The sequence below is a fragment of the Rana temporaria genome, chromosome 4 (genome assembly GCF_905171775.1).
Source record: "Rana temporaria chromosome 4, aRanTem1.1, whole genome shotgun sequence".
NCBI classification, from domain to species: domain Eukaryota; kingdom Metazoa; phylum Chordata; class Amphibia; order Anura; family Ranidae; genus Rana; species Rana temporaria.
The window spans coordinates 216,632,336-216,657,996 of record NC_053492.1 but is presented as its reverse complement, the minus strand read 5'-3'; the positions used below and the strand labels follow the sequence as shown (position 1 = coordinate 216,657,996).

At 43.1% G+C, this 25,661-nt stretch overlaps 1 protein-coding gene across 1 annotated transcript in view; it reads right to left on the bottom strand.

Moving 5' to 3' along the window:
* Positions 1-625: 625 nt before the first annotated feature.
* Positions 626-25,661, bottom strand: part of HCRTR2 (hypocretin receptor 2) — a 101,386-nt gene continuing 76,350 nt past the window's right edge. The window contains exons 5-7 of the mRNA XM_040349847.1: positions 19,000-19,214; positions 14,574-14,695; positions 626-1,615 (exon numbers count right to left, since the gene is read on the bottom strand). Coding sequence (XP_040205781.1) covers positions 1,389-1,615; positions 14,574-14,695; positions 19,000-19,214 — 564 coding nt within the window. The 3' untranslated portion in view covers positions 626-1,388. The remainder of the gene's footprint in view (positions 1,616-14,573; positions 14,696-18,999; positions 19,215-25,661) is intronic.

Sequence of the window (25,661 nt, the reverse complement as noted above, 5' to 3'; positions counted from 1 at the left end):
AAACTGCGATGAAGCTTTGGTCGGGAATCCCGGCTGTGTGTATACTCCATTGCAGTTTTTCACATAGGAAAACTGCTAGGAAAAAGACCGCCGGGAATCCCGGTGGGAAAAAAAAGAGCTGGTTCTCTTTTTTCTCGGCAGTTTTCCTGTCGGGAAAACTGTGATGGAGCATAGAAAACGGCCGGGTTTCCCGGCCAAAAGCTCTCATGGCAGTTTTCCCAACCTGCTCCTCTTCAGAAAAAAACTAAAGAAGGAGCTGTTCGTCCAGGCCTATGGATACATTTATATTCTTTTCCCTCTCACAGTCCGCCCCCTCATTGAAGGGGCCACTTGCCTCTCTAATAACTATGATGTCTTCTACCCCTCCTCTATTATCCCCACTGTTCCTTTTTTCTTTTATATTTTTTCTCATACACTTCACGGCTCTTTCCTCTTGCTCCCCTAAGGGCTGGATACCCTTTCCTTTCACCGCCCTCTCTTCTCTTTTCTCTCTCTTCTTCACCACAGATTGATTCAAAGTTACATCTCACCAGCGGCGCTTAGACGCTCACTTCACAGTGGGCATTTGGCGCCTAATTAAGCTCAAAAATCAATCAATCAATCAATCGTGTGTACCAGGCATAAGACCGGGATGCCATTAAATTTCATGTGCGTGTAAAGACAGGTATCCCAATACTTTTGACAGTATAGTGTATATGCAATTATTAAAGTGCATATTCCAACTCAAAATGCAGCACAAAGTAGAGATATCCTTTAATCCTTACACACAGCTGCATATTTTGAGCAGGCAGTATACGCAAGAAGAAAAAAAAGGATCACTAAAACCTTTTTCAGTATCTTAGTACTGATGATCACTTTATCTATACTGTTCACCAAACTGGTTGCATCTCGTAAAAAAAAAAAAATGAAACAAAAATGAACGCTAATCAACATAATTTAGAGAATGTATATAAAAATAAAGACGTTGAGGTATGCAAATAAATTGTTGGAAAGAAAAGTGAAATCACAACAAGTCATCAAAAAGTAGCTGCCAGTTTCTATTGTAGTTATGTTGCTATGGAGTCTTGTTGTTTCTGGACAAAACATCATGTTTTTATTTTCCTTCACTTTTACAAAATACCTAAATACTTGAAAGTTTTTTTTTTTTTTTTAGAAAGCTTTCATCCACCACACCACCTTTGTGCTCCAAAAGTATGGCTTGTCATAACATTGTTAAATTGCAATGATAAAGCATTTGCTTTGGCAATAAGCCTGATCATGGCTCTGCCTTGGGTAAACCAGAACATATAAATAAGCAAAAAACAAAGTGCTGAGCAGTAATGTAATATAAAAAATGTACTTTGTTACACAGCTGAATTGTATGTATATTTGTCTTTCTTGCAGTTTCTTTACCAGTTGTTAACTGCTCCGGAACCATTTGGGTTCATAGTGCTCAGATTAGTTAGAACAACATTTTCTGAGATTCTTGAAACATTATCAAAGTTGCTGATCTGTGTAGTCAGTGATTTTCTGCTTTCAGTGCTGGCTCTTCCTCGAATGAGGTGATCATCTTGAGGTTTTTGGACACCAAGGCAACAGCAAGAAAAAGCTGCTTTGAATTCCTCCCTAAATTTACCTGTAAAGGAAAACAAAATCTTAAATAGTTTTATTACTGAGCAATTCAGGTCCCATAAATGGGTAGTTATGATTAACCTAAGGAGCTTATTTCAGTTCCTGTAGTGAACCTGTGTTTACAGGCATTTAGGGACTGGCATGGGATGTTTAGTTACATGCATCTGCACATGACTAGGTGTCTGCTATTGCTAATTTACCTTTTCACTCCCATTTTTGCATTTTTGCATATATTAAAATTATAATTTTAGGTCTGAAGATTAGTTATAATTCCAAAGGGCAGTGGCTGAACAACCGTGGTTGCAAAGGTCACACTTGAGGCTTTGGTGTTCTGCTACTGTGTGGGTGGCACTTACTTTTTCACTAGTTATGCCCCAGGTAGAAACAGGTACAGTAGACTGCCCACACAGTATCTGCATTGGGTCCACCCATGCAATGTGCAGCTGTCTGCTGCAGAGATAAGAATCTAGAAGAGAGTCAGCTTATCTAGTACAGTGAAGGTGGGTGGGGGGGCTGGGGGAGGTCGCTGCCACTGTGCTATGAGACCCCATCTATGTCAGTAGAGACACATGGAGCAGGGAGAGCAGTGATAAACAAAGAGCATTGCAGGGGAAACTGAGTGGACACTGAAAGCAAGTAAGTATCTCTGATCCCGGCACCCAACACTGCCACTGAACCCAATCTCCACCACCACCGCTGATTCCATCCCCCTAAGCACTGCCATTCATTCCATCCCCCCAGCACTGCTACTTATCACATCCCTCCACCAGCGCTGCCACTCATCATATCCCCCATTACTGCCACTCATCCCCCCCAGCATTGCTGCCACTCATCCCATCCCTCTTCCCAGCATTGACATTCATCCCATCCCCCCAGCACTGCCATTCACCCGGCCCCCTCCAGCAGGGGAGTATGTACAGGGGTTGCAATTTTAACATGTTCCTATGCTCCAGAGGGCCCGTTCAGCCCTCTACACACCTGGATAGGAGGAGCGACATATAGAGGAAAAAATCCCCTCCATTTACCTCCTGCAGCCTTTTAGTGGCTGCAGGAAGAAAATGGAAGGGATCGGTTCCTCTACATGCCACCCCACAGTTGCTCCTATCCACTTCCTAGTGCCCCAAGCTCTTGTGTACTCCCGCCCATCCCCTGCAGTGCTGGGGATCTATCAGGATGGAGAGCAGGGAAGGGGCCCCTTCCTTTTCTTAATGAATAGAGTCTATGATCCGTACGGATCCCTGACTCTGTTCATTCATAACTTAAGAATAATAAACTGTGTTTACTATGCTTCCATTTGTAAGTCGGTTTAGAACCCTGAAATTTCACCAAAGCCCCCCAACAGGGGTTGATAAAAAAAATGCAAAAAGAATAAATAAATAAAAATGTTTTTAAAATAAATAAAAAAAATTGAATAAAAGGGGAAAAAAAATGCTGACATCAATGGAGGAAATACCAGGGTCGCAACTGTTGCACTTGCGACCAGGCCCTGGCATTCTGCGAAAAGGGGGAGGGGAAACTCAGCTGGGGGTCAGGGGGGGTCCTTCATAGTTTCTTGCACTGAAGGTTTTGGTATTTTCTGAAAGCAGACATCCTGCCAAAGAAAATGGTATTTGCAATTTGTTATGCCATGTGAAAATAATTGATTGATGAGGTTGTTCTAAATAAATAGATATCCAAATTGTCAGGCACCTGAAAGCAGGGAGCCTACAGACAATACTGGTGACTAGGAGGAATAAGGTTCAGCTTCAGGTAATTTTTTATTTGGTAAATGTCCATATCAAAAAGGAGCAAATAAAATGTGTCCTCAAGACAAAAACAAAACAAAACAATATTCTATTAAATTATGAGGGAACTGTCAGTGCATACATACATGAAGGAAGAAGAAAATAATCATAAAAACCATACTGAGCTCAACCTTAATGGATATATATAGTATATGTCAGAGACTCAGAAAATAGCCTGACACATGTAACAATTAAGGAAAATAACTTTATTGAACACATATAACCTAGAACATACAAAAGCCCACTAACTAATACAAATTTAATTGGCCAATTATTAAAAGAGTATGGACTTTTTTTGGAAGATTTATACATTACTGAGGCTGTATCATTCCCTCACTGGCTCTAACACTGAGAACCAATCGATCAAACACCGCAAAGTGCCAGTCACCAGCTCTCTGCTCAGGGAGCTGTGAGAACCAAGCAAGACTGTCAGTCACCAGCTCTCTGCTCTGCCCCAAGCTGGGAAGGGCCAGCTCAGGCTCTCATCGGGTGCCAGTCCAGGCAGATCCTGACTTTATTGTTGCGATCTTGCCTGAGCCTGGACTGGCTCTGTAATGCAGCCAACAGCAGGCTTCAGTCCATTGTCAGCTGTACTCCTGTGATCCACAGGAAAGGTACAGCCAAACAAGCTTTGGCTGTACTTCTACTTTAAAATTCCATCCTTGGCAGCTGCAGAGAAATTGTATGAACACCCCCCAATTCAAAATGTTCATAAGTATGAATACCCCAGTAGGGTGCACAGTCTACCTAAACAAAGTCACAAAATTAAAGCCAGGGTCAAGATTAAATTATTTTATGTAACTTGAATGTTATTCAGAATTCCTGTTAAGATCCTCTGGTAGGATGTGTTCTGGGACCAACATGTGGCTGGAATGGCTGAATAGCATTTGAAGTTTGTGAGGGTGTAATTTTATGAAATGTTTTTTGAGACCAGCCCCCATATAAGCATTGTGGAGTCAGAGTGAATTATGGCACATATATAAATCATCAAGCAAAACTGGAAAACTCCCAGTGAGAGGTGCCCATATAATCACATAAAGCCTTCATATAGCTTGTAGCGTGGAACCTTATACCCTCTCTTTGTTGGAAACTAGATGCACAGGAAAGTTCAGCCAACTGTGTAGTATGTAAACTATAGTTGACCAGTGTGGGAGCCATCAGTTTTGATCAGGAAAATTATACTATATATATAGAGTGTAACGTGATGTTCCACCCATGCCCCTGGAAGACGCAATTTTATTGTTAAACGGCATAGGGCAGAACGGCGCTGTGACGTCACTCCTCTTTTCACTCACCTACCGACAGGAACGGGTTTTCCTGCGTGTGTCTGGCCGGCACCACAGGTTTAAGGCTGTCCTTTTATTGCTTTGATGTAAGTGTGTTTTAATTTTTTTTCCTCAATAAATGTAATACTGTTTTACACTATGGGAGCTCTATATGTTTCTTTTGGCATGCTATCTGCTATTGGGATCTATTGAGTTTGAAGTGTGCTGACGTGAATTACCCTGTTTTTGATCTGGCTGGAGTAGACCGGGCTGTCTAATTCAAGGCTTCCTTTTGATCCTCTGTAATGGGGGGTCATTGAGATCTGGTAAGCAGGCATTTTTATTACACTGGTGGTGGACCTCACTAAACTGCCTCTACTATGAAAAGAACTTTGGTATATGGAGAAATTAATTAGAAACCATTTCTGCACAGGTGTTTAAAGTTTAATTCATCAGTATAACAGACTCTATTTCATTTGTGCTTTTGACTGTATTTGGTATCCATACCAACCAGATTATGTTTGCTTTTTATGTGGAATCTTCTTTTTCACTGCCATCTTGATCACCATATTTGCTTTGTGTTTTCACACATTTGTGTGCACTTTTTGACATTATTGTTACTGTCAAATTTTGTGCTGACCATTTACAGATTAGCACAACCTATATATTTTTTTCCAATTTTGTTCACTGTTTTGTATATCAGCAGGTTTGCAGCTTTCTCACTACCATTACTATATTTCTTCACTATTCATTTTGTGATTTAATTAGCAAATATGTTTTTAGCGCAGTTTCTTCTCCATTTTTCCACTCAGTTACATATGATTATGTAATCTTGAAGATCAATATGGAGGAGAGGTTTTAATTTTGTGACTACTGGGGTATGCATATCTATGAACATAATGAATTACACAATTTTGATCCCCCTTTTTTTTGGAGGGGGGGGTGGGAGTGTTCACACAACTTCCCTGCCATGGTTAGTTTTTAATAATTGCCCAATTATGATTCTATTACTCCTACATATATATATATTCATTTATATATGTAGCGGCCTGCTACTTTCTAGCTGGCGCTGCTTTAAATTTAGAGGGTAGTCTGAGAGTTAGGGCCTCTGTTCCAGCCATGGCTGTACTGTGAGTGACCACTATTGTTGTCTGGGGTGTCGTTATCACTCCAGTCCGAGGGTGGCAGCAGTCAGGTCAAGGTGTTTTGGGTGTTCCCCCTCAGCAGCCAATCAGAGGGAGTTGACTGTCCTGCTGTGCATGCTGGGGAGGAGTACTTATGGGACAGAAGTCATTAGTTCGGGGTCGTCGCCGATCCTGGTCTGTCGTCCCACCACCCCCCGTGTGTAACCCCCCTGGCCGGGGTTGTGTTCAAATGTTCCTGGCTCCGGGACCATGTTGGTCCGGGGTTGTGATCTACTAAGTAGGCCTGTTAGTCAGACTGGGTCAACGTTTGCAGAGTGGTCCTGTGCTGTCCGTCCTGAGGGAGGAAGCCACCCGATGACGAACCTGTCATGGAGAGCACCGAGCAAGAGGCTGGTATGTCAGGAGAGGCCTTAAACTTCTTAGAAGGATCCACTATTACTGAAAGGCTGAGTGATGGTCGCCTGTCAGTTCTGAGTTCACAAGAATCAATTCAAGAGAGATCTGGGTGCTTAATCCTGTGCTGAGAGGATTCTGGACCGAACATATCTCCATCTTTGGGAAGGTCTGCGGCAGAGACTTCACCAAGTTTCCATGTGACATCCTGGCTGCTAGGTTAGTGAGAGAGGCCTATCCAGGTGCACAGTACTTACTCTGGCTAGAGTGGCGACGAAAGCTATATTGCTGGAAGCAGGAGTGTTTCCGAACAAAAGTTATACACCTGAACCTGTTACCTATTACCCTTCCACCTCTTCAACTACTACTTTTATTTCTTTTACCACGTTGGGTAAATAAAGCAAAGAAAAAGAAGCCTAAAGTGTGGACATTAAAGTTTTTCTCAACTCTCATCTGATACCCTAGACCAGGGGTCTCCAAACCCCGGCCCGCTGGCCACATCCGGCCCGCTTGTGTGTTTTTTCCGGCCCGCAGTGTAAACCAAGCCGCCCATGCTGCCACGCAGTTTTTTTTTTAAAAGAGAAGCAGCGCCGTTTTTTTTACACGGCTGCTCCCTGGGACCGCCGAGGCGCGGCACCTCCCCTCTTTCCGCCTGCTGTTTGAAGTTACGATCCTTCCACGAGTGACATCACAGGCGCGGCACCTCCCCTCTTCCCGCCCGCTGCTACACTTGTGGAAGGATCATTAATTCAAACAGCGGGCGGGAAGAGGGGAGGCTCGTAACTTCAAACAGCGAGCGGGAAGAGGGGAGGTGCTGCACCTCAGGGAAGGGAGCTGCAGAAAAGCTGCAGAGGAGCTGAAGTCAATAAGTACGGAGGTAAGAGGCTGATCATGTTATTGTGTTACACAAGGCTGATAAGTAAGAAGGCTGGCCATAGGCCAGCCTGTATTTGTGGGAGGAGTCCGGGGCTTTATAGCCCTCCTCCTCCTCTTCTCCAGCGTCGGCTGGGTTTTTGGTTGCTAGGACGGCGCGTGCACGTCACTTCCGTTCGCGGAATATCTCGGCACCTCTGGGGTATCTCGGCACCTCGTGGTGGCAGGTCTCAGGTAGGGGTGCACGATCTTGGGGGGATCGGAGGCGCACGGGGGGCTACGGAAATTCAGGGGGAATGTGTGTACGGATCGGCATGGCGGCGCATGCCCGGGATACATGTGACACATGGGTGTAGGGGATGAGGTACCTTCCGGGTGTCATGGGTCAGGTGATGCCTGGGGGGGGGGCGGTGCAGCAATGACGGGGGTTATCATGGCGGGGGAGTGTATGGATAGTTCAAGTTTGGGGGGGGGGCGCTGGGTCAAATATTTTATGGCAATAGTCATTTGGTTTTTGCATGGGGACGCATGGTTATATTTCTCGTTTGGGGTATATTGCAGGTGTCATCTCTTGGCTGTCATTATTGCAGGTTGCTTCCTTTTGGTGTCAGTTTGGCAGGAGTGCATCCCTGTGTACATCAGGTGCGTGCAGTTTCTTGCATGTTACCTGGGGGGGGGGGGTACGCTGAGGACGTTGGTTACCGCATGTTTTTTTTTCCCTGTCTTTTATTTTTCAGGTGTTGCTGCAGTACGGTTGTTAGTGTAACAAGCCTCATTATTTTCCTGTAAACGTCAGGTGTGTGCAGTGCTTGCTTGTTACCTGAGGAGGGAGGGGGGGGGGTTATGCTGAGGTACGTTGGTATCATATGTTATTTCTGTCATTTTATTTTCAGGTGTTCCTTCAGTACGGTTGTATGGTAACAAACCTCACATTTTCCCTGTATCTTCAGGGGTGTGCAGTTCTTGCATGTTACCTAAGGGGGGTTGGGGGGCTGTTACGCGTAGCTATCTTGGTTATTACATGTTATTTCTGTCATTTTATTTTTCAAGTATTGCTACACTACGGTTCTTATTTTAACAAACCTTGCATTTGCCCTGAAGCGTCAGGTGTGTGCAGTGCGTGCATGTTACCTGAGGGGGGGGGGGGTTTATGCTGAGGTATGTTGATTACTGCATGTTATTTCTGTCATTTTATTTTTCAGGTTTTGCTTCAGCACGGTTGTTGTTGTAACAAGCCTCTCATTTGCTCTGTAACGTCAGGTGTGTGTGCAGTCTGCATGTTGCCTGAGGGGGGGGGGGTACGCTGAGGTACGTGGGTCATTGCATGTTATTTCTGTCATTTTATTTTTCAGGTGTTTCAGTACGGTTGTTGTTGTAACGAGCCTCGCTTGTTTCCCTGTAACGACAGGTGCGTGCGGGTTCGGACGGGTTGGCATGGGGGGAGGGTGAGCCTTGTCTCAGGGGTCCGGGGGGGGGGCCGTGCTGGCTGATACTGAGGGTTTAAGTGCAGTTTCTCTGTCCTTATTTAGTGTTATAGGTGGGCGTGACTGTGTCATTCTGCTCTGTATCGTAGAGCGGCAGGTGCGTTTTTTCATGTTTCTTTCACGGGTAGCTTGGGCCATGCGCAGGGTCAAGGGCGTTAGGTTTTTCGGGCCAGAATTTTATTGTACGTGTCATACAGGTTCTCGGCCGACATTCATCATACGTTGCACTTCACGTCTTACTCTTATATTGCATACCCACCACGTTCTGTGGGTATCTCAGCCCTGAGTGTTTTCGTTATTTAATTACTTGTCTTGGCACGACAGGTGACTCGGGCTGGTGCGTTTCATTCAGTCACGGTGGTTGTGCATCAGGTTAATTCACGCGCTTGTGACACTTATCTGCACCTTCAGGATAGGCGGTGTGGGGGGGGGGGGTGTAGGGTCACGTGGGGCGGCATGGCATTTTCAATATGTATTATTTATTACTTAGGTGCAGTATGTCACATGTTTCTGAGAGCGAGGGTTCCTCCGTGGTCCCGCCGTCACGCTCCAGGGGTTCGGAACACGGCAGCATCCCGTCGCTGAGGAGTTGGGCGGTACCCAGGCTCACGGCGGAGCTGCGTCGTAAGGGCGTCGTGTTTCCTGCCTCCGCCCGGAAAGCTGAACTGTTTAAATTGCTGTTCCCTAGCCCGCCAAGGTCTCTCCCCGATGATGATCCAAGTCAGGGGTCCGTGCAGAACTCTCTTACGCAGATCCACGCCTTGTTAAATACCTTGTCATCATCCATGTCTCAGATACAGGACAGGATGGATGCGGTGGAAGCGCATGCGGCTGGCGCTCAGGTGGCTCCGGCACCTTCAGTTCCAGGGCCTGTGATTCCTTGCGCCCCCGTAGGTAATTCTGCTATCCCCTTACCCGTGGCAGCACCATCCCCGTTGGCGGCCTTTCTGTCTGTGTCACCAGCTCACTTCATTCCCGCCAATCTTAGGAAGGACATACTGGAGGGGAAAGATGTCAATTTAGCGTCCCTATTGATTGCATCCCAGGATATCATGGAAAATAAATCCTACGCTTGTGGCGAGGTCTCAGTGGTCCTTAAAACCAAGGACCCCAAACTGAACCGGAAGCTCAATGTGGCGGAGTTTGTCTTGGCATTTGGCATTTTCCGGGATATCTTATGTACGGTTAGTCCTGATCGGAGGGTGGAATTAGATCTGTATATGCATAAGGTGGTGGATTTGGCACACAAATACGGTGGCTGCAGCTTTTATGATTATCATCGGTCGTTCTCGGCTAAAGCAGCAGCCACTTGGGCTCAGTTTCAGGTGGTCATGTGCTGGAGCAACATCGATATGGAGTTTTTTTGCAGACATTTTGCTAACCAGAAGTCCCCGGTTTGCAGCATGTGCCAGTCCACCATGCACACATCTGCGTGGTGTCCTATGGTGGAGGTCCCGGGTTCCTCAGGGGTGGGCAGAGGCATGTCCGGTGCGGCCTCCTCGGCTTCCGGAAAGGTGGACAAGTTAGGTAGACCGGTCTGTTTCCTGGGTAAGTCGCAGGTCTGCAATAATTACAACAACATGGGGTGCAACTACAATTTATGCAGGCTCCTCCATGTTTGTTCAAATTGTTTTAGGGCGCATCCTAAGTCTTCCTGTGGAGTCAAACCTTTTTCCTCCTCATGACTAAGTCGGGTCAATGTGGAGGCACTAGGTGCATATCTGGAGGGTCATCCGTCATCGTGTATCAGGCAGTTCTTTTTGGAGGGTTTCTCCTCTGGCTTTCACACGGGTCTGATCGCGCTTCCCACTGTCACTTGGGAATGCGACGATCTTTTGTCAGCAGCACTTCATGATCCCCTAGTGGATGAATTGTTGGGGGTGGAAGTGGATAAGGGCTTTGCCATTGGGCCGTTCAGCGTGGCACCTTTTGGCATTTGGAGGGTCAGCCCGATTGGGGTTGTTTGTGGCAAATTCTCCAATAAATACCGTCTGATCTATGATTTGTCCGCGCCTCATTGTTCACATATTCCCAGTCTGAATGCGCTGATTCCTGCTGAGGAGTTTTCATTGAAATATTCGTCCGTGGCCATTCAGCTCATCTTACAGTTGGGGAGGGGGGCTTGGTTATCCAAAGCGGATGTCGCTGATGCATTCAAATTACTACCTATCAGGCCGGCACTCTGGCAGTGGTACGGCATCAAGTGGCGCGGCCTGTACTACTTTGCCACCAAATTGGCTTTTGGGTCCCGCAGCAGTCCCTGCTTGTTTGACATATTTGCACAGGCACTTCATTGGATCCTGGAGCACTCCAAGGGCTGTCTCGGGGTAGTGCACTATCAGGACGATTTCCTACTGGTGGAGCACTCCGGCCGGGCACCCAAGGATTTGCAGGGGCTCAGGCAGTTGTTTGCTGAATTGAATGTACCGTTGGCACTTCACAAAGTGGAAGGTCCGGCTTCGGTCATCAATTTTCTGGGTATCACTCTAGATTCGGGTCGCATGGTGGCTAGCTTGCCCGAGGTGAAACTTGAGAGAATTCGTCCGGCGGTGCATTCGGTTGCTCGCTCTTCAGTCTGTAGCAGGAAGGATTTACAGTCTCTCTTGGGCATGCTCAACCATGCTATGCGAATCATCCCGCAGGGTAGGGCGTTCGTGTCCAGGTTGTTGGCTTTGTTGCCACTATGTCAGGACAGCGATGCTCGGGTCAGCTTGCAGGCGAATGCTCGTGCTGACCTGGTGATGTGGGATCAGTTTCTGCGCGACTGGAATGGTATTTCTTTACTCATTCCTCAGCCCACTATTTTGTCCCCCAAGGTGTTCATGGACGCGGCAGCTTCTGCGGGGTTTGCGGCCATTTGCGGGCCGGAATGGCTGGCGGGTACCTGGACCCAGGAGGTTTTTCATCTGCCCAAATTTGCACAGACGTCAGCCTTATTCGAAGTTTACCCCATTGTGGCGGCTGCAGTCACTTGGGGGCCTGAGTGGGAGGGGAGGTCAGTTGTATTTTTTACGGACAATCTCGCCACCGCTCATATTGTCAATAAAGGCAGGTCCTCTTCACTGGTCATCATGGCCTTCATGCGCAGGTTGGTCTGGTTGAGCTTACAGTACAGGTTCCACTTTCAGGGGGAATTCATCAGTGGGGTCTTCAATGGGGCGGCGGAATGCTTTGTCCCGGTTTAAGTTCAATCAATTTTTCTTGCAGCACCCGGAGGCGGATCGAGCAAGCCTATCCCGCAGTTTTCCCTTCTCACCATGGATTGACTGGGTTCTGGTTGCAGGCCGTTGAGTTGGCGAACGCTTCTTTGGCCAGTAACACGCGTAAGGCGTACATGATGGGGTGGAGGCAATTTCACAGATTTTCCAGCATGTATCCATCCAGTTGCCCGTGGGATATCAAAGCCATCATGGCGTTTGCGGCTTACTGTCACAGCGTTTTGTCACTATCCGCCAGCACTATCAAAGCTTATCTAGCCGGGGTGCAGCATTTCAGGTCCTTGCTTGAACCCTCCTGTCCGTCCATTTTTGGTGCTCACCCTCTCAAGGCATTATTAAGGGGCATTACGAAGTGTCTGGGTTTGTCGCAGGTGTCAAGACTGCCTATTACCGGTCAGATGATCCGGGACATGTCGGTCCTGCTATCCGCATCCCCGTTCGGGGTGGGTCGCAGTCTGGTCATCAAGGCTGCTATTCATCTTAGTTTCTTTGGTTTTTTCAGACCCGGGGAGGTTACCCGTGTCAGTTCTCTGGCCCCCTTTCTGCCCAGGAGCCGTCTCAGCCGGGGCAGTGATCACTTTGCCTTGCAGCTCAACAACAATAAAACTAGACAGGTGGGTCGGGGTCATGTTGTCAAGTTTTACGGCACTTCGCAGGTTTGTTGTCCTTTGGCTGTGCTAGAGGCTCTGTCGGTTTTTCTGGCCACAGCTTCACCGAGCAGCCCTTTGTTGTCATTCCCTTCTGCCCCGTTAACTACAAAGCAGTTCCTGGCTCATGTTAGGATTCTGGTGGGTAGGTTGGGTTTCAACCCCAAGTTTTTCACCAGGCACTCATTTAGGATTGGGGCGGCGTCAGCTGCGTCTAAGCAGGGGGTTCCTCCATTCATCATTAAGCACATGGGGCGTTGGAGGTCCTCATGTTTTACCAGATACATCCCTGAGCCGCATGCGGAGGTCGTTAGGGCATTTTCCTCTTTGCTTGATTAAGTTGTGTTCATCTTCATTAAAACTTTCGGTTCACACCTACTCATGTGTCTTTTTTGCCCTCTTCAGGTATACTGTACGGCAGGCCAAGGCACACCTCAGGCCTTGGTTCATTGGTTAGGTAGGGTCGGGAGGACTCCGATTACAAGTAAGAAGGCTGGCCGCTTTATAGCCCGCCTCCTCCTCTTCTCCAGCGTCGGCTGGGTTTTTGGTTCCCACCCTCCCGGCCCTCCTTTTTGGCATCATTTGATTTCATTATTTGCACTCAGGGTATGCCCTCTTCAGGTATACTGTACGGCAGGCCAAGGCACACCTCAGGCCTTGGTTCATTGGTTAGGTAGGGTCGGGAGGACTCAGATTACAAGCACACTACTGGGGAGATTGCTACATTGCTGTGCTGATGGGAACATTGCTGGGGACACTGCTGATGGGAACACCTCTGTCGGGGACACCACTAATGGGGACAGCGCTGATGGAGACACCGGTGTCCCCATCAGCAGTGTCCTCATCAGCGGCGTCCCCATCATTGGTGTCCACATCACCGGTGTCCCCATCAGCGGTGTCCCCATCAGCAATGATGGGGACACCGCTAAAGGGGACACCGCTGATGGGGACATGGGGTCACTGCTGATGGGGACACCACTGATGGGGACACCGCTGATGGGGACATGGGGTCACCACTGATGGGGACACCATGATTTCCCCATCAGCATGATGTCCCCATCAGCAGTGTCCCCATCAGCGGTGTCCCCATCAGCAGCGTCCCCATCATTGGTGTGCTCATCAGCGGTGTCCCCATTAGCAGTGTCCCCATCAGTAATGATGGGGACGCCGCTGATGGGGACACCGCTGATGGGGACATGGGGTCACTGCTGATGGGGACCCCACTGATGGGGACATAGGGTCACTGCTGATGGGAACACCGCTAATGGGGACACCGCTGATGGGGACACCACTGATGGGGACATGGGGTCACTGCTGATGGGGACACCGCTGATGGGGTAAACACACAGATCCACGTCCTGTCAGAGGAGAGGAGACTGATCGGTCTCCTCCCCTTGTGAGTCCCCACCCCCTACAGTTAGAATCACTCTCTAGGGAACATATTTAACCCCATTGATCGCCCCCTAGTGTTAACCCCTTCCCTTCCCATCATATTTACACAGTAATCAGTGCACTGATCTCTGTATAAATGTGAATGGTCCCAAAAATGTGTCAGAAGTGTCCGATATGTCCGTCGTAATGTCACAGTCACAATAAAAATCGCAGATCGCCTCCATTACTAGAAAAAAAAAACACCATAAAGATATCCCATATTTTGTAGACGCTATAACTTTTGCGCAAACCAATCAATATATGCTTATTGCGATTTTTTTTACCAAAAATATGTAGATGAATACATATTGGCCTAAACTGAGGAAACATTACTATTTTTTTTTATTGTGATATTTAATAAATTAAAAAGTAAAAAATAGCGCAAAAATAAAAACCGCATAGGTGATCAAATACCACCAAACGAAAGCTCTATTTGTGGGGGGAAAAACCATAAAGATTTAATTTGAGTACCATGTTGCATGACCGCGCACTTGTCATTCAAACTGTGACAGCGCTGAAAACTAAAAATTGTTCTGGGCAGGAAGGGGGTGAAAATGCCCTGTATTGAAATGGTTAAATAAACTTGACATTGATATGTAAATGTGTCATCCATTGTTTTATCTTCTGATTACCCATTCTCTATCTTCTCCATTATGACAATATCTATCTGTATTACATTTTTACACTTAAATAAAAATGAATAGAGAGGAAAAAAGTCTTACCACTTAGGAAATTGTAAATTATGGGATTGGCAGCACTATTTGCATACACCAGCCAATGAGAAAATGTAAACCACGCATATACTGTCTCTCTGTTATTTGTGTAGTCGAACATTCCAAATACTCTGCAGATTAAAAAATTGCATCAATGTTATTTGTTAAATTATTCAGTTACAGTAGCATAAAATAGTGGGGGATTATCACACATGCACATTTGCCAAATATTTGTTGTGCACTTTTTAATTTACTCTTTGCCAGGCTGAGATGTTTTGCATTTCCTATCAAATTTTCAACCATTTTCAAACTAGATTCAGTACTTGGATGATTATACCCAGAGCTTTTTTTCTCAGAAAATAGGTGCAGGAACTCAACCACGACCCTGTTCATATTTCACAAACAGTAGAAGGGTCTTAAAGGGGCATTAAATACCAGGATTGCATTACATACAGAGTGCACAGTTCAGGGTGGTTACACACAGAGTGCAGAGCTGTCACTTATAAACACAGAAACCAGACATCTGTGTTTAGAAGTGATTGTAGTGAGCAGGCACCAAAGAGTCAGAGCCAGAGGTGGTGGAACTGAGTTCCGCCAAGTTCCCCCTGAAAAAAAGCCCTGATTATACCTTTTAACATTTAAAAAAAAAAATGATATCCCTTTTTCAAATACTATAACCCTGGAAAGCCAGGCATACCGTCTAGGGACACAAAGGCAAGAAGGTATTATATGTATTTTTGCTATGTTGATACCAGCCCACAATAACCCCTTCATGCCTAAGCCTCAAAGTGCAGAATTTTGTGCCCCCTTGAAGCTTGCCTAATTTCTTTCTCATCCACACCACCAGCACCGCAGCTGTAAGAGAAGCTCAGTACAGAATGGGAATTGGCACACAAGCACAAACTAAATAGCGTGTGCACAAGAACGAATGTGCATATATGCATGCACACATGTACGGCACTGGGGCCAAAAGCCCTGTTTAAGCTCTGTTTAAGCTGGATATTGGTCTTCAGCTAGTTCCTGTTTAACTTGCACCTTCATTTACAAACATTTTTTACAATTTAACCTCCCTGGCGGGTATGATTATGTCAGATTTTTGATGCTCAAAGTGGTACATTGTTTTGCATGGAAATTTGGCTTTTTATATTGTAGGCCTGCAATTCTTAGGAATAACACACTTAAATCTGTCAAAACAAGAGTCTAGTAGACATCCCGGGTATGATAAAATTTGAAAAACAAAATCATAAGTTATAATATACCAAATAACTATTCAATAATGTAATCAACTCAAAAACACAGAAATTTGCGGAATTGTCTCTGTCATTACCTTCAGTGTTTGATGACGACTTTTCCCACAAATCACTATCGCTCAATTCTGCAAGTGATTCTAATTTATTATCGCTGTTTTCTAGTTGGTCTAAACCGCTTTTGACATATAGGGATACTTTTTGGTTGCCATGGACATTCTCAAGTTTCCAGGCAGAAAGAAGAGTATATATAATATAAAACTACATGCAGGGCACTGGACAAAACATTAGGGACAAAATGGATGTGAAATCATTTGTAAGATTACAGTGTACTGGTATGTATTATGTGTTTTTGAATTTGGTGCCGGGCTCCGTCTCCGTGCGACGCGACGTTCGCAGTAAACGGAGCCCGGCACAGTAATACTTTGGGAGGAGTACACAGCCTATGGACACAGCGGGGAGACATCACAGGATCCTGGGGACAAGGTAAGTTCCTTTGCCTGGATCCTGCGATGCAATCCTGAGTGTGGATCGGGGTTACCACTTTTGGTAATTGAAATTCACCCCGAGCCACACTCTGGATTACCGACAGGGAGGTTAAATTACATTCCTTTACTAAAGGAAAAACAGCACACAAACCCAAAGGTTACCCACAATATATAACATATGTCGTATGTATTTTTAAGGATCTTTGGTGTCTGTGTGCCACTTTTTCTTAAAAAAAAAAAAGCCAGGGGGGAAATGTTATTTACACGTTTTTCTTCCTGTAAATGTTCTTTAAAAAAGTCACTACCACCCAAATAACTTTTTTTTAAACTTTTTTTGCATTGAAACCTTTTCCCCAGGGCAATGTCCACCCTTAGGCAACCTTTTTCCTATAAGCCCAGAAAATAGGTCCCTTTGATTTGACAATTTGGGCTCCCATAGACTTTAATGAGGTTTGGGTTTGGCAGCCAAACTCTTTGCCGTACCCTTTTAAAATAAAATACAGGGCATTTCAACTCATCCATATACCAGGTATTATTCTATAGTGCGTACTTGTCTAAATTGCAAAAAAAATATTTTGTGTCTGCTATAAGCATGAATCACTTCTGACAAGTTTTCCTTACACCAAGATATAAATGGTGACAAAGGAGGGATCTCTAGCTGATTGACAGATTCAGCTCTGTTTCTGTGTTCTGTATGGACTGTGGAGGGGAGTGTGTCCCTTCCCTCAAACCAGCTCCCAGCCCTCTCATCACTGAGCTCTACAGAGTGTAATTTCAGCCCTCTCCCCTTTTTTTCTGACAGTTTAGATGAGCTGTATAAATTCTGGAATTTGAACAGGTGTACAAAAGAGAAGACTACAGATAGATACAACTTATGTAGGAGGATTTGTATTATCTGTGTGTATCACCTGAGAACAGTCACTTCATTGGTTATATGTAAGGTTTCACAGCCACTTTAAACAGACCCTCTCCTTAATGTACTTTATTCTCTAAGAAAACATGTCTTGCTTATTTGAAGTACTCCTGGCAGTGCCCAGTCCCCAAAACCTTTTTCTGGTAGTAGCATGCCTAAAAGCTTTGAAACTGGTCATAATTGATTTTCAAGATTTCTTCCTATAATCTTCAATTGGATTTCAAGCAAGATTTGACAAATCTCTTTAGACTCAAACCCCAGAAGATTCTCCTATCACTAGTTGTGGACATTTTCTATCCAAAGCATGACTCTTTCCATTCCTTCTACTATTGACATTGCCAAAAAAGTTACTACCATGAGACAACAAGTACAGTTTCTGGTTAATACCACAGGCACAAGTGGTACAACAAGCATAAGTCTGTTCTAAAAGTGTCTTGCTGTGCTTCACTTTTGAAATAAAATAGCATGATAACACTTCAGAAATCATGAATTTCAAGAAATTCATAAAGCAACTGGGAAATTCATGTCTCTAGTGCTTCCAAGAAATATAAGAAATGTTCAGACCTGATTCAGTGAACATTATTGTGCTGCGCCGCTGGGATTCACACAGTCTTTTTCAAAAATATGGTGATTCCCACTGTGCAAGGCAGCATCACTTATTCCTATGGGTAAAACCATACTTATGGCAGCCTTAACCTGTTGGAGTATGTTTTTCCTATAGTAATGAATAGGGCCATGTTGTGCATGCACCATATGAAATGCCATTTTTGGAATAAAGATTGTGTGCAGTGAGAACTAGCCATTTTTGGTAGAAAGACTCTTCAGCTCGGAGCAGAGATGACCAGTGAAAATTGTTGGATAGGGGAAAAAGCTAAGATTTTATGTTGTGTTTTAAGAGAATCTTGTGGTGGAGGACTCCTTTAAAGTGTCTACATCAATTGAAGTTGAATAACACTGCATAATGTGAATAACACATCAAGAGGATGTTATATTCCAATGTTAAAAAGTTCCCAAACCTTCTTCCGCATTAGGTTAAGTGTGTGTGTTATTTCCAGCACTGCTATCAAATAAGTTGTGCTGTGAAAAATGAACCGAGTGTTGGTTGGAGAATGAAATATACAGTAGCCATATAGGCCTGATGCCCTGTGAATGAAGAGTCAGCATGAAGTGGTCTCCAAGAGTAGGATGTACGAGGTATCCCAAGTCAACTAGTGAGACCAGTCCCACTGCAGGAGGTAAGTTATGACAATTAGCTAAATGTGCCATCTGGAAGTTCTCAATGTTGTGAGAAATAGTCAAGGTTTAGAAGATGTAATGCATCTGTGTAATTTTTCCCACCCCTTTACTTCATGTATGAACTTTCGGAACTGATGTTAAAGTTCCCCATGCCCCAGAAATGAGGCATACAATCTATTTTTCCAGATTCCATTATACACCCTAATTAAAGTGATTGTAAAGCCACAGTTTTGAATTTGTAAAAATAACAAGCATGTTATATTTACCAGCTCTGAGAGAGCCTCTGCTCTCATGTATATCGCTGGATCGAGATCAGGCTCAGGTAAGTATTTAGGGGGTCTGGAAGCATGGGGGGGGGCTGCTTGCAGAAAGTTTTCTTTTTTTGCTTTAATGTATAGAATGCATTAAGGTAAGAAATATTCTGCCTTTAGAACCACTTTAAGATATGCTGTTTTCAGTCTCCATTGTGTTTTATATGCACCCCAATCACTGCAATTGATCAATGTGTTTTATCAGTTAGTAAATGCATATTTACCCAAGATACACTTTACCTTTTCATAATATTTAAAATACTGATTGGCAAGTAACAAATTGCAAACACAAGAAGAACAACCATCAGCATTCGAGCAGTTTTTCTTCTGGCCCGAATCTGTTTTATCTCGGCATTAATTCTTGGTTTAATTGTTGGTTGTCCTTGACCTCTAGATTGCATTGGACATTGCAAGGGCTTCCACTTCCTCTGAACGATAGATGAAGTTCCAGGAATCTGTTATATAAGGCACACAAATATATTGTTAAGATAATATTAAAATAGATTATCCAATGAAAAAAATAAAAGACTCAATTGGTGTGAAGAGCTTATTTTTATTATGGCCATCATAGTCATTCCATGTACTGTATTTTATGAAAGCAACTAGCGGAAAGTAAACATTCTTTTAAATAGTTCCCAATGCAGTTCACACTACGTATCGCTCACGCTAAAAGCAGGTAAGAGATAAAAGGAGGAAACAGAGCATATAATAATTAATACAAATGAGAATTTTTGACAGCTTCAGCTGCTTCCCTTTCTTTTGTGCTATGGTAAAATAAATATGCAGCGCTGCATCTAGCTACACATACTGACAAACTGACAGCTGCAAACCATCAGCAATATTTTCTTATAGGCATTAGATAGCAGCATCCAGGTAATTAGAAATAATTGTACAGTACATTTACTTTTGCACATGACTTATTTTAGATTTGCCCATTTTGCAATATGGGCCAAGTGGTAAGCAATCCGAAATTGTATCAAGAATTGTGGGCTCTTGGTAATAACCCATAACTATATGTTTTTTCGACATTTAACTCTACACCTTTGTAGCCTTTTTATTTAATAAATGATTTTCAGTTACATTTTTCCAACTTTTTGTAATGCTCTCATGCTAGCTTCTTATTCTGGAGGAAATTAAAGGGTACCCTTCTCTAGGCCATCCTACCTGTGGTGTCAATATAATGGAGACTGGAGCAGAGCATCCTTTTAGTTCCCCCTCATAAATGATACAGCAATACATTAAAGATAGGCAAATAGTGCATTGTAAATAAAATCAATCTGGATAAAAGTTTATTGGGATTAGCCCTGCTGTTAATTTAAGATAACTTTATAAATTATATTTATGAAAAAGTAGATTTAACAATAGCTATTTTGTCTTTAAACTATACTTCTTTCAAAGTAATATAATTCTAGAAACTTTTAATAATGTGTGTTGATATCAATGGCTTTCAACTTGTACTTCTCCTTTCAAAATGGATGTTTAGTGGTGGGAATACTACTAGACCATATTCAGATCAAATACACAGTAAGTAAGAGGTATCAGGCTGGTTCTTCATAATTAATTCCCCTTAGTTTCTCTTGGATACTCTTGTTCTCATCAAAGTTTTACTTATTCTGAAATAACATAATTTGTTCTATTTGATTTCTAACACTAGTCATAAAGTGGTATTAAACCCACAAGCAAACATTTCTTGTATTACAGCTTAACACATCTTATATGTGATGGCTGCATTTATTTTCTTTCTAATATTTTCATCTGGTGATTCAGCCAGTAAATCTGTTGTTTTTCAAAAGGAACAAGCTCTCCAGAATGTATCAGTTACAGGGAAGAGACAAACCATTTTCCACTGACAAGGGTGCGTGCAATGAAATTATTTATTTATGTACAAAAAATATTCTAAAATGAAAACAAATGTTGCTATAACTGTTTATAAATTGTGAGCTGGAGTTGGGCTTCAACTTGTTTAGTGTATTTAAATCTGCTAGTTCACCTGACACTATCCTCCCCCTAGACTGACAATGCTGTTGTCTATTGGTGCTTTTGCCGAGAGTGGGAACACTCTAATACAGGAGGTGTGTTACTGGCCAAATCACCAAGTGATCTGGCCAGGGAAAAAAAGATTAACAAAAGAAAAATTATGCCACCACCACATCTATAGATTGGAGGTTCAATATATTACATATTTGGTTTTGTGTTCAATACCACATTAAAAACAATTTTTTTCCTGCAACTCATAATGGGGAAAACACGTAATAATTACCGTTATTAATATTATTATTATTAGTAGTAGTAGTACAAACCCTCCAAAATAATAAGTCTCTTAGTCAAAAATACTCTGTTTCTAGAATTCTCTCAACCTTTGTAATGAAAGCCGCCTAGCCTCTGTCAATTGACTCTTCTACAGAAGACAGATTTAAAATAGAGGATGAAAGTTCAGTGACTTTTTTTATTTTAATACATCATGACTGGTTAGAAAAGCCATTTTAGTTTTAATTTTCAAAATAAAACATTTAAATGATTACCAAAGGACTTTCAAAGCACCATGGGTTATCTAACATGGCGCTTGTCTGCCTTACAGCTCTATTTGTCTCTCTGAAGATAAGATTAAGGTGTCCTTTTATGAAAGTGAGATCAGCGGCGATCCCGAGTCTCTCCGCTGATCTCAGGTCATAAACAATTTATGAAACTGAGGTAATAAGCGGAGAACATGTTCTCCACTGATTATCTCAGCACAGTGAGAATCTGTATCTGACTGTCACAGAAACGTACAGTTTATGAAGGTGCGATCTCAGCACCTCACTGGCGATCTGTGACAGAATTCTCACTTTCTGATTCACCATCTCAGAGGTGGAGAATCAGAGAGAGAAGCAAAAGCTGGCTGAGTATTGTGGAGGAAGAAGGAAGTCTTTTGGCTTCCATGCTTCACACACAAGCAGCCATACAGTCAGATCACATCTCCCCCACCATTACACACCCCAAAATGAGCAGGTAAGGAAATGTAGAATGTATATATAGTTACATAGATAGCTATATATATATATATATATATATATATATATAGATATATATATAGATAGATAGATAGATAGATAGATAGATAGATAGATAGATAGATAGATATAGATATATATATATATATATATATATATATATATATATATATATATATATATATATATATATATATATATATACATACACACACACACATATATATACAGGGTTTATATTTGTATACTTTATTAAAAAAGATTTTTTAATGATTATAAATGTATTTATATGTGGGATTCCATTCATTTACTCCATTCACATTTAAATAGGCACATGTATGAGCTTTAAATATTAATAAAAACAATGTTTTTTAATAATTAGGTTAATGTATATTGTTTGGTGGGAGTGTAACTTTATTATTTTATTAATATGTGGTGTATAATGTGTGCTGATTCGTGTTCAACTTTTGTATTTTTCACTTCCTCGTACTGTAATCCCGTTACATCACGTGAGATTATAGTGAGAGAAGCAGTTCTCAGGAGTTTCCAGCCGTTTGTAGATCGCTCCTCATCTCATCATGAGAACCGATCTACAGAGCTTCATAAAGAGGCACTCAGAGGAGAGCGATCTCCTCTGAGAATGCCTGAGAACTGAATAGCGGTATTTTACCGCACTTTCATAAAAGGACACCTAAGGCTTTCTGATAGCATAAGGGATGCGTAACTGGTGATGAGTTTTCACCTCTGTGTATTATTTGCAACATGAGTTGCCCAGTCTGTAAACAGCATTTTGAAACATATATGAACCTCAACCTTAAGCTCTACCTTCTGGATCAAAATTGCTAAATATTAATGTACAATATTTCAGGCCCATATTGAAATGAATAAAAAAAGGTTGCATGCAAAACCACTTCACATTGCCAATAAGTGTGTTCTTTTGTAATTTATTAAGAGCTTCATGTGATGATTTTAAATGCCTTAAAATGAATCATTAAGCCTGGGTTCACACTTGTGCAGTGCAGGACACCACATGTGATTCACACAGGAATCGCACTGCATTCCTGTGCACATCACATTGTGATGTCTGTGCAATGCAATGCGTTTTGAGCCATACATTTTGTATGGCTCAAATTGCATTGCATCAGCATCAAAATGGTGCATGACTCTTTTATTTCAACACCTGCCAATTGCACTGGATTTTGCAATCTGTTTTGAGGTGTTGTTAACCCAACATTGACACCCACAGCAGATCGCATGGACGCTATTTTATTGCTACGCAGTACGATGTGATCTGGGGAAACACAATGAATCTTGCACATTCCTGCATCACATCAATGTGAACCAGAGCTTAAAGTGGTTATAAACCTAGTTACACCCCTTTTACCTACAGGTAAACCTATAATAAGGCTTACCTGTAGGTACTGGAAATTTCTCCTAAACCTGCACGGTCTAGGAGATATTTACCATATACACTTGTGCCAATGTCATCGGTTCATGCGCACTGAAGAAAGGGCAAGATTATGTCACTTCTAAGGGCCTCACGCCGTGACTGACGGCTCCCACACGCATGCGTGGGAGTGCCATCATGTGACTCCAGCCACTCACAGAGCCAGAGTCCACGGCCCTGGAAGGAAGAGGGGTGAAGATGGATGCGGCCACCAGTAGGGACAGCGCGGGCTTCGTTTGCAGGTAAGTGGCACATAATGGACTAGCATGCGATGCATACTAACCCATTATGCTTTTTACTTTGCAGGGTAAAAAAGTGGAAGTAAAACCCATGAGGGTTTTATTTCCTATTTAAGGTAATACTATTCTTCCTATGTTAAAAATGAACAACTCTTAATTTTTTTACTGCTTCTGCCCATCTATGGTTATTTTCAAACTGTGTTTGACAATATGCCCTTTAGCCATGTATCTGCTTTTGAAAGAATCTATAATGTTTTACTTTGAAAATTTCCAGACATTACCTTGCTATTATTGTACTGCAATACAGTTTGCTTTTTATTTTTCCTAAAGCAAAGAAAATATAATCTTTCTATGGCTGGGTATTTATTTCAGATATTCTAGAATTCCAAAGAGTATAAAGACTATTGTTTGATTGTTTTGTATTAGCATATTGTAAAAAACTATATTTGGTGTTTCATGAAATAATATTTTAAAATGGAAGGTGACCTATTCTCTACAGATGGATTCAATGCGAGTTTTAATTATTAGTCCACATGTATCACACAATAATGTGTCAGCTTTAACAGAAAAACATTGATGATGGGTTCTAGTTATAATATCAGGTTTTCATTTCAATACATATTATCAAAAATCATAATGAACAGAATTGTGGGACCCCTGTGGTGTTTTCTATAGAGTATGCTGAATTGTTAGTAATGGAAGAAAAAATGTGAACATAGTATGTGATTTGCATTATTTGCTTTGGATGTCTGCGCTTCAATAAATACTACAAATGAGATAAACATTTTGCTCACCCAGGCTCATATAATCTATTCTGTTTAGAATTGAAAACTGTGTTTACTTGAAGTTCAGATACCTAGCTAGTTTTTTCCAGACAAAAGCATGACAGCATGCACCTGAGTATACAGAATGTGTAAAAAATGCTATTACTTATGAGGAATAGGGATGAGCTTCGAGTTTGAGTCTAACCCGTATTCGACTCGAACATTGCCTGTTTGCCTGTTCGGCGAACAGCGAACAATTTGGGGTGTTCGCGGCAAATTCGAAAAGCCGCGGAACACCCTGTTAAAGTCTATGGGAGAAATCTAAAGTGCTAATTTTAAAGGCTAATATGCAAGTTATTGTCCTAAAAAGTGTTTGGGGACCTGGGTCCTGTCCCAGGGGACATGTATCAATGCAAAAAAAAGTTTTAAAAACGGCTGTTTTTTCGGGAGCAGTGATTTTAATAATGCTAAAAGTGAAACAATAAAAGTGAAATATTCCTTTAAATTTCATACCTAGGGGGGGTGTAAAGTTAGCATGTGAAATATCGCATGTTTCCCATACATAGAACTGTCCCTGCACAAAGTGTAATTTCTGAAAGAAAAAAAGACATTTAAAACTGACTATAATGAATTGTCGGCTCTGGCAATTGAGAGCAAATTCATTCATAAAAAAATAAATAAATAGCGTGGGGGTCCCCCCAAATTCAATTACCAGGCCCTTCAGGTCTGGAATGGATATTAAGGGGAACCCCACCATCAATTTAAAAAAAATGACGTGGGGTTTCCCCCAGATATCCATTCCAAACCCTTCAGGTCTGGTGTGGATTTTAAGGGGAACTCCACCCCAAATTTAAAAATAAAATGGAGTGGAGTTCCCCCAAAAATCCACACCAGACCCCTTATCCGAGCACGTTAACCTGGCCGGCCGCAGAAAAGAGGGGGGGTAGAGTGCGACCCCCCTCTCCAGAACCGTACCAGGCCACATGCCCTCAACATGGGGTGGATGTCCCCATGTTGATGGGGACAAGGGCCTCATCCCCACAACCATTGCCCGGTGGTTGTGGGGGTCTGCGGGCGTGGGGCTTATCAGAATCTGGAAGACCCCTTTAGCAAAGGGGACCCCCAGATCCTGGCCCCCCTATGTGAATTGGTAATGGGGTACATTGTACCCCTACCATTTCATGAAGGAAGTGTAAATAGTTGGAAAAAACACACACACACACCGTAGAAAAAAGTCCTTTATTAATAAAAAAAATAAATTAAAAAAATCCAGCCGTGGTAATCCACTCTCGGTCCGGCTTCCTGCTCCAACGTTGTCTGTATCCAGTGAGAGGTGATCTCCTCTCCAGTCCAGCGATGAGAAGATCTTCCGGCATCCAGAGCTCCAGAGCACAGCATCGGAGGCCGCCTCTCTCCGCCGGACACAGCCCAGCGGAATGACGCGGGTGAAGCTGTGACATTT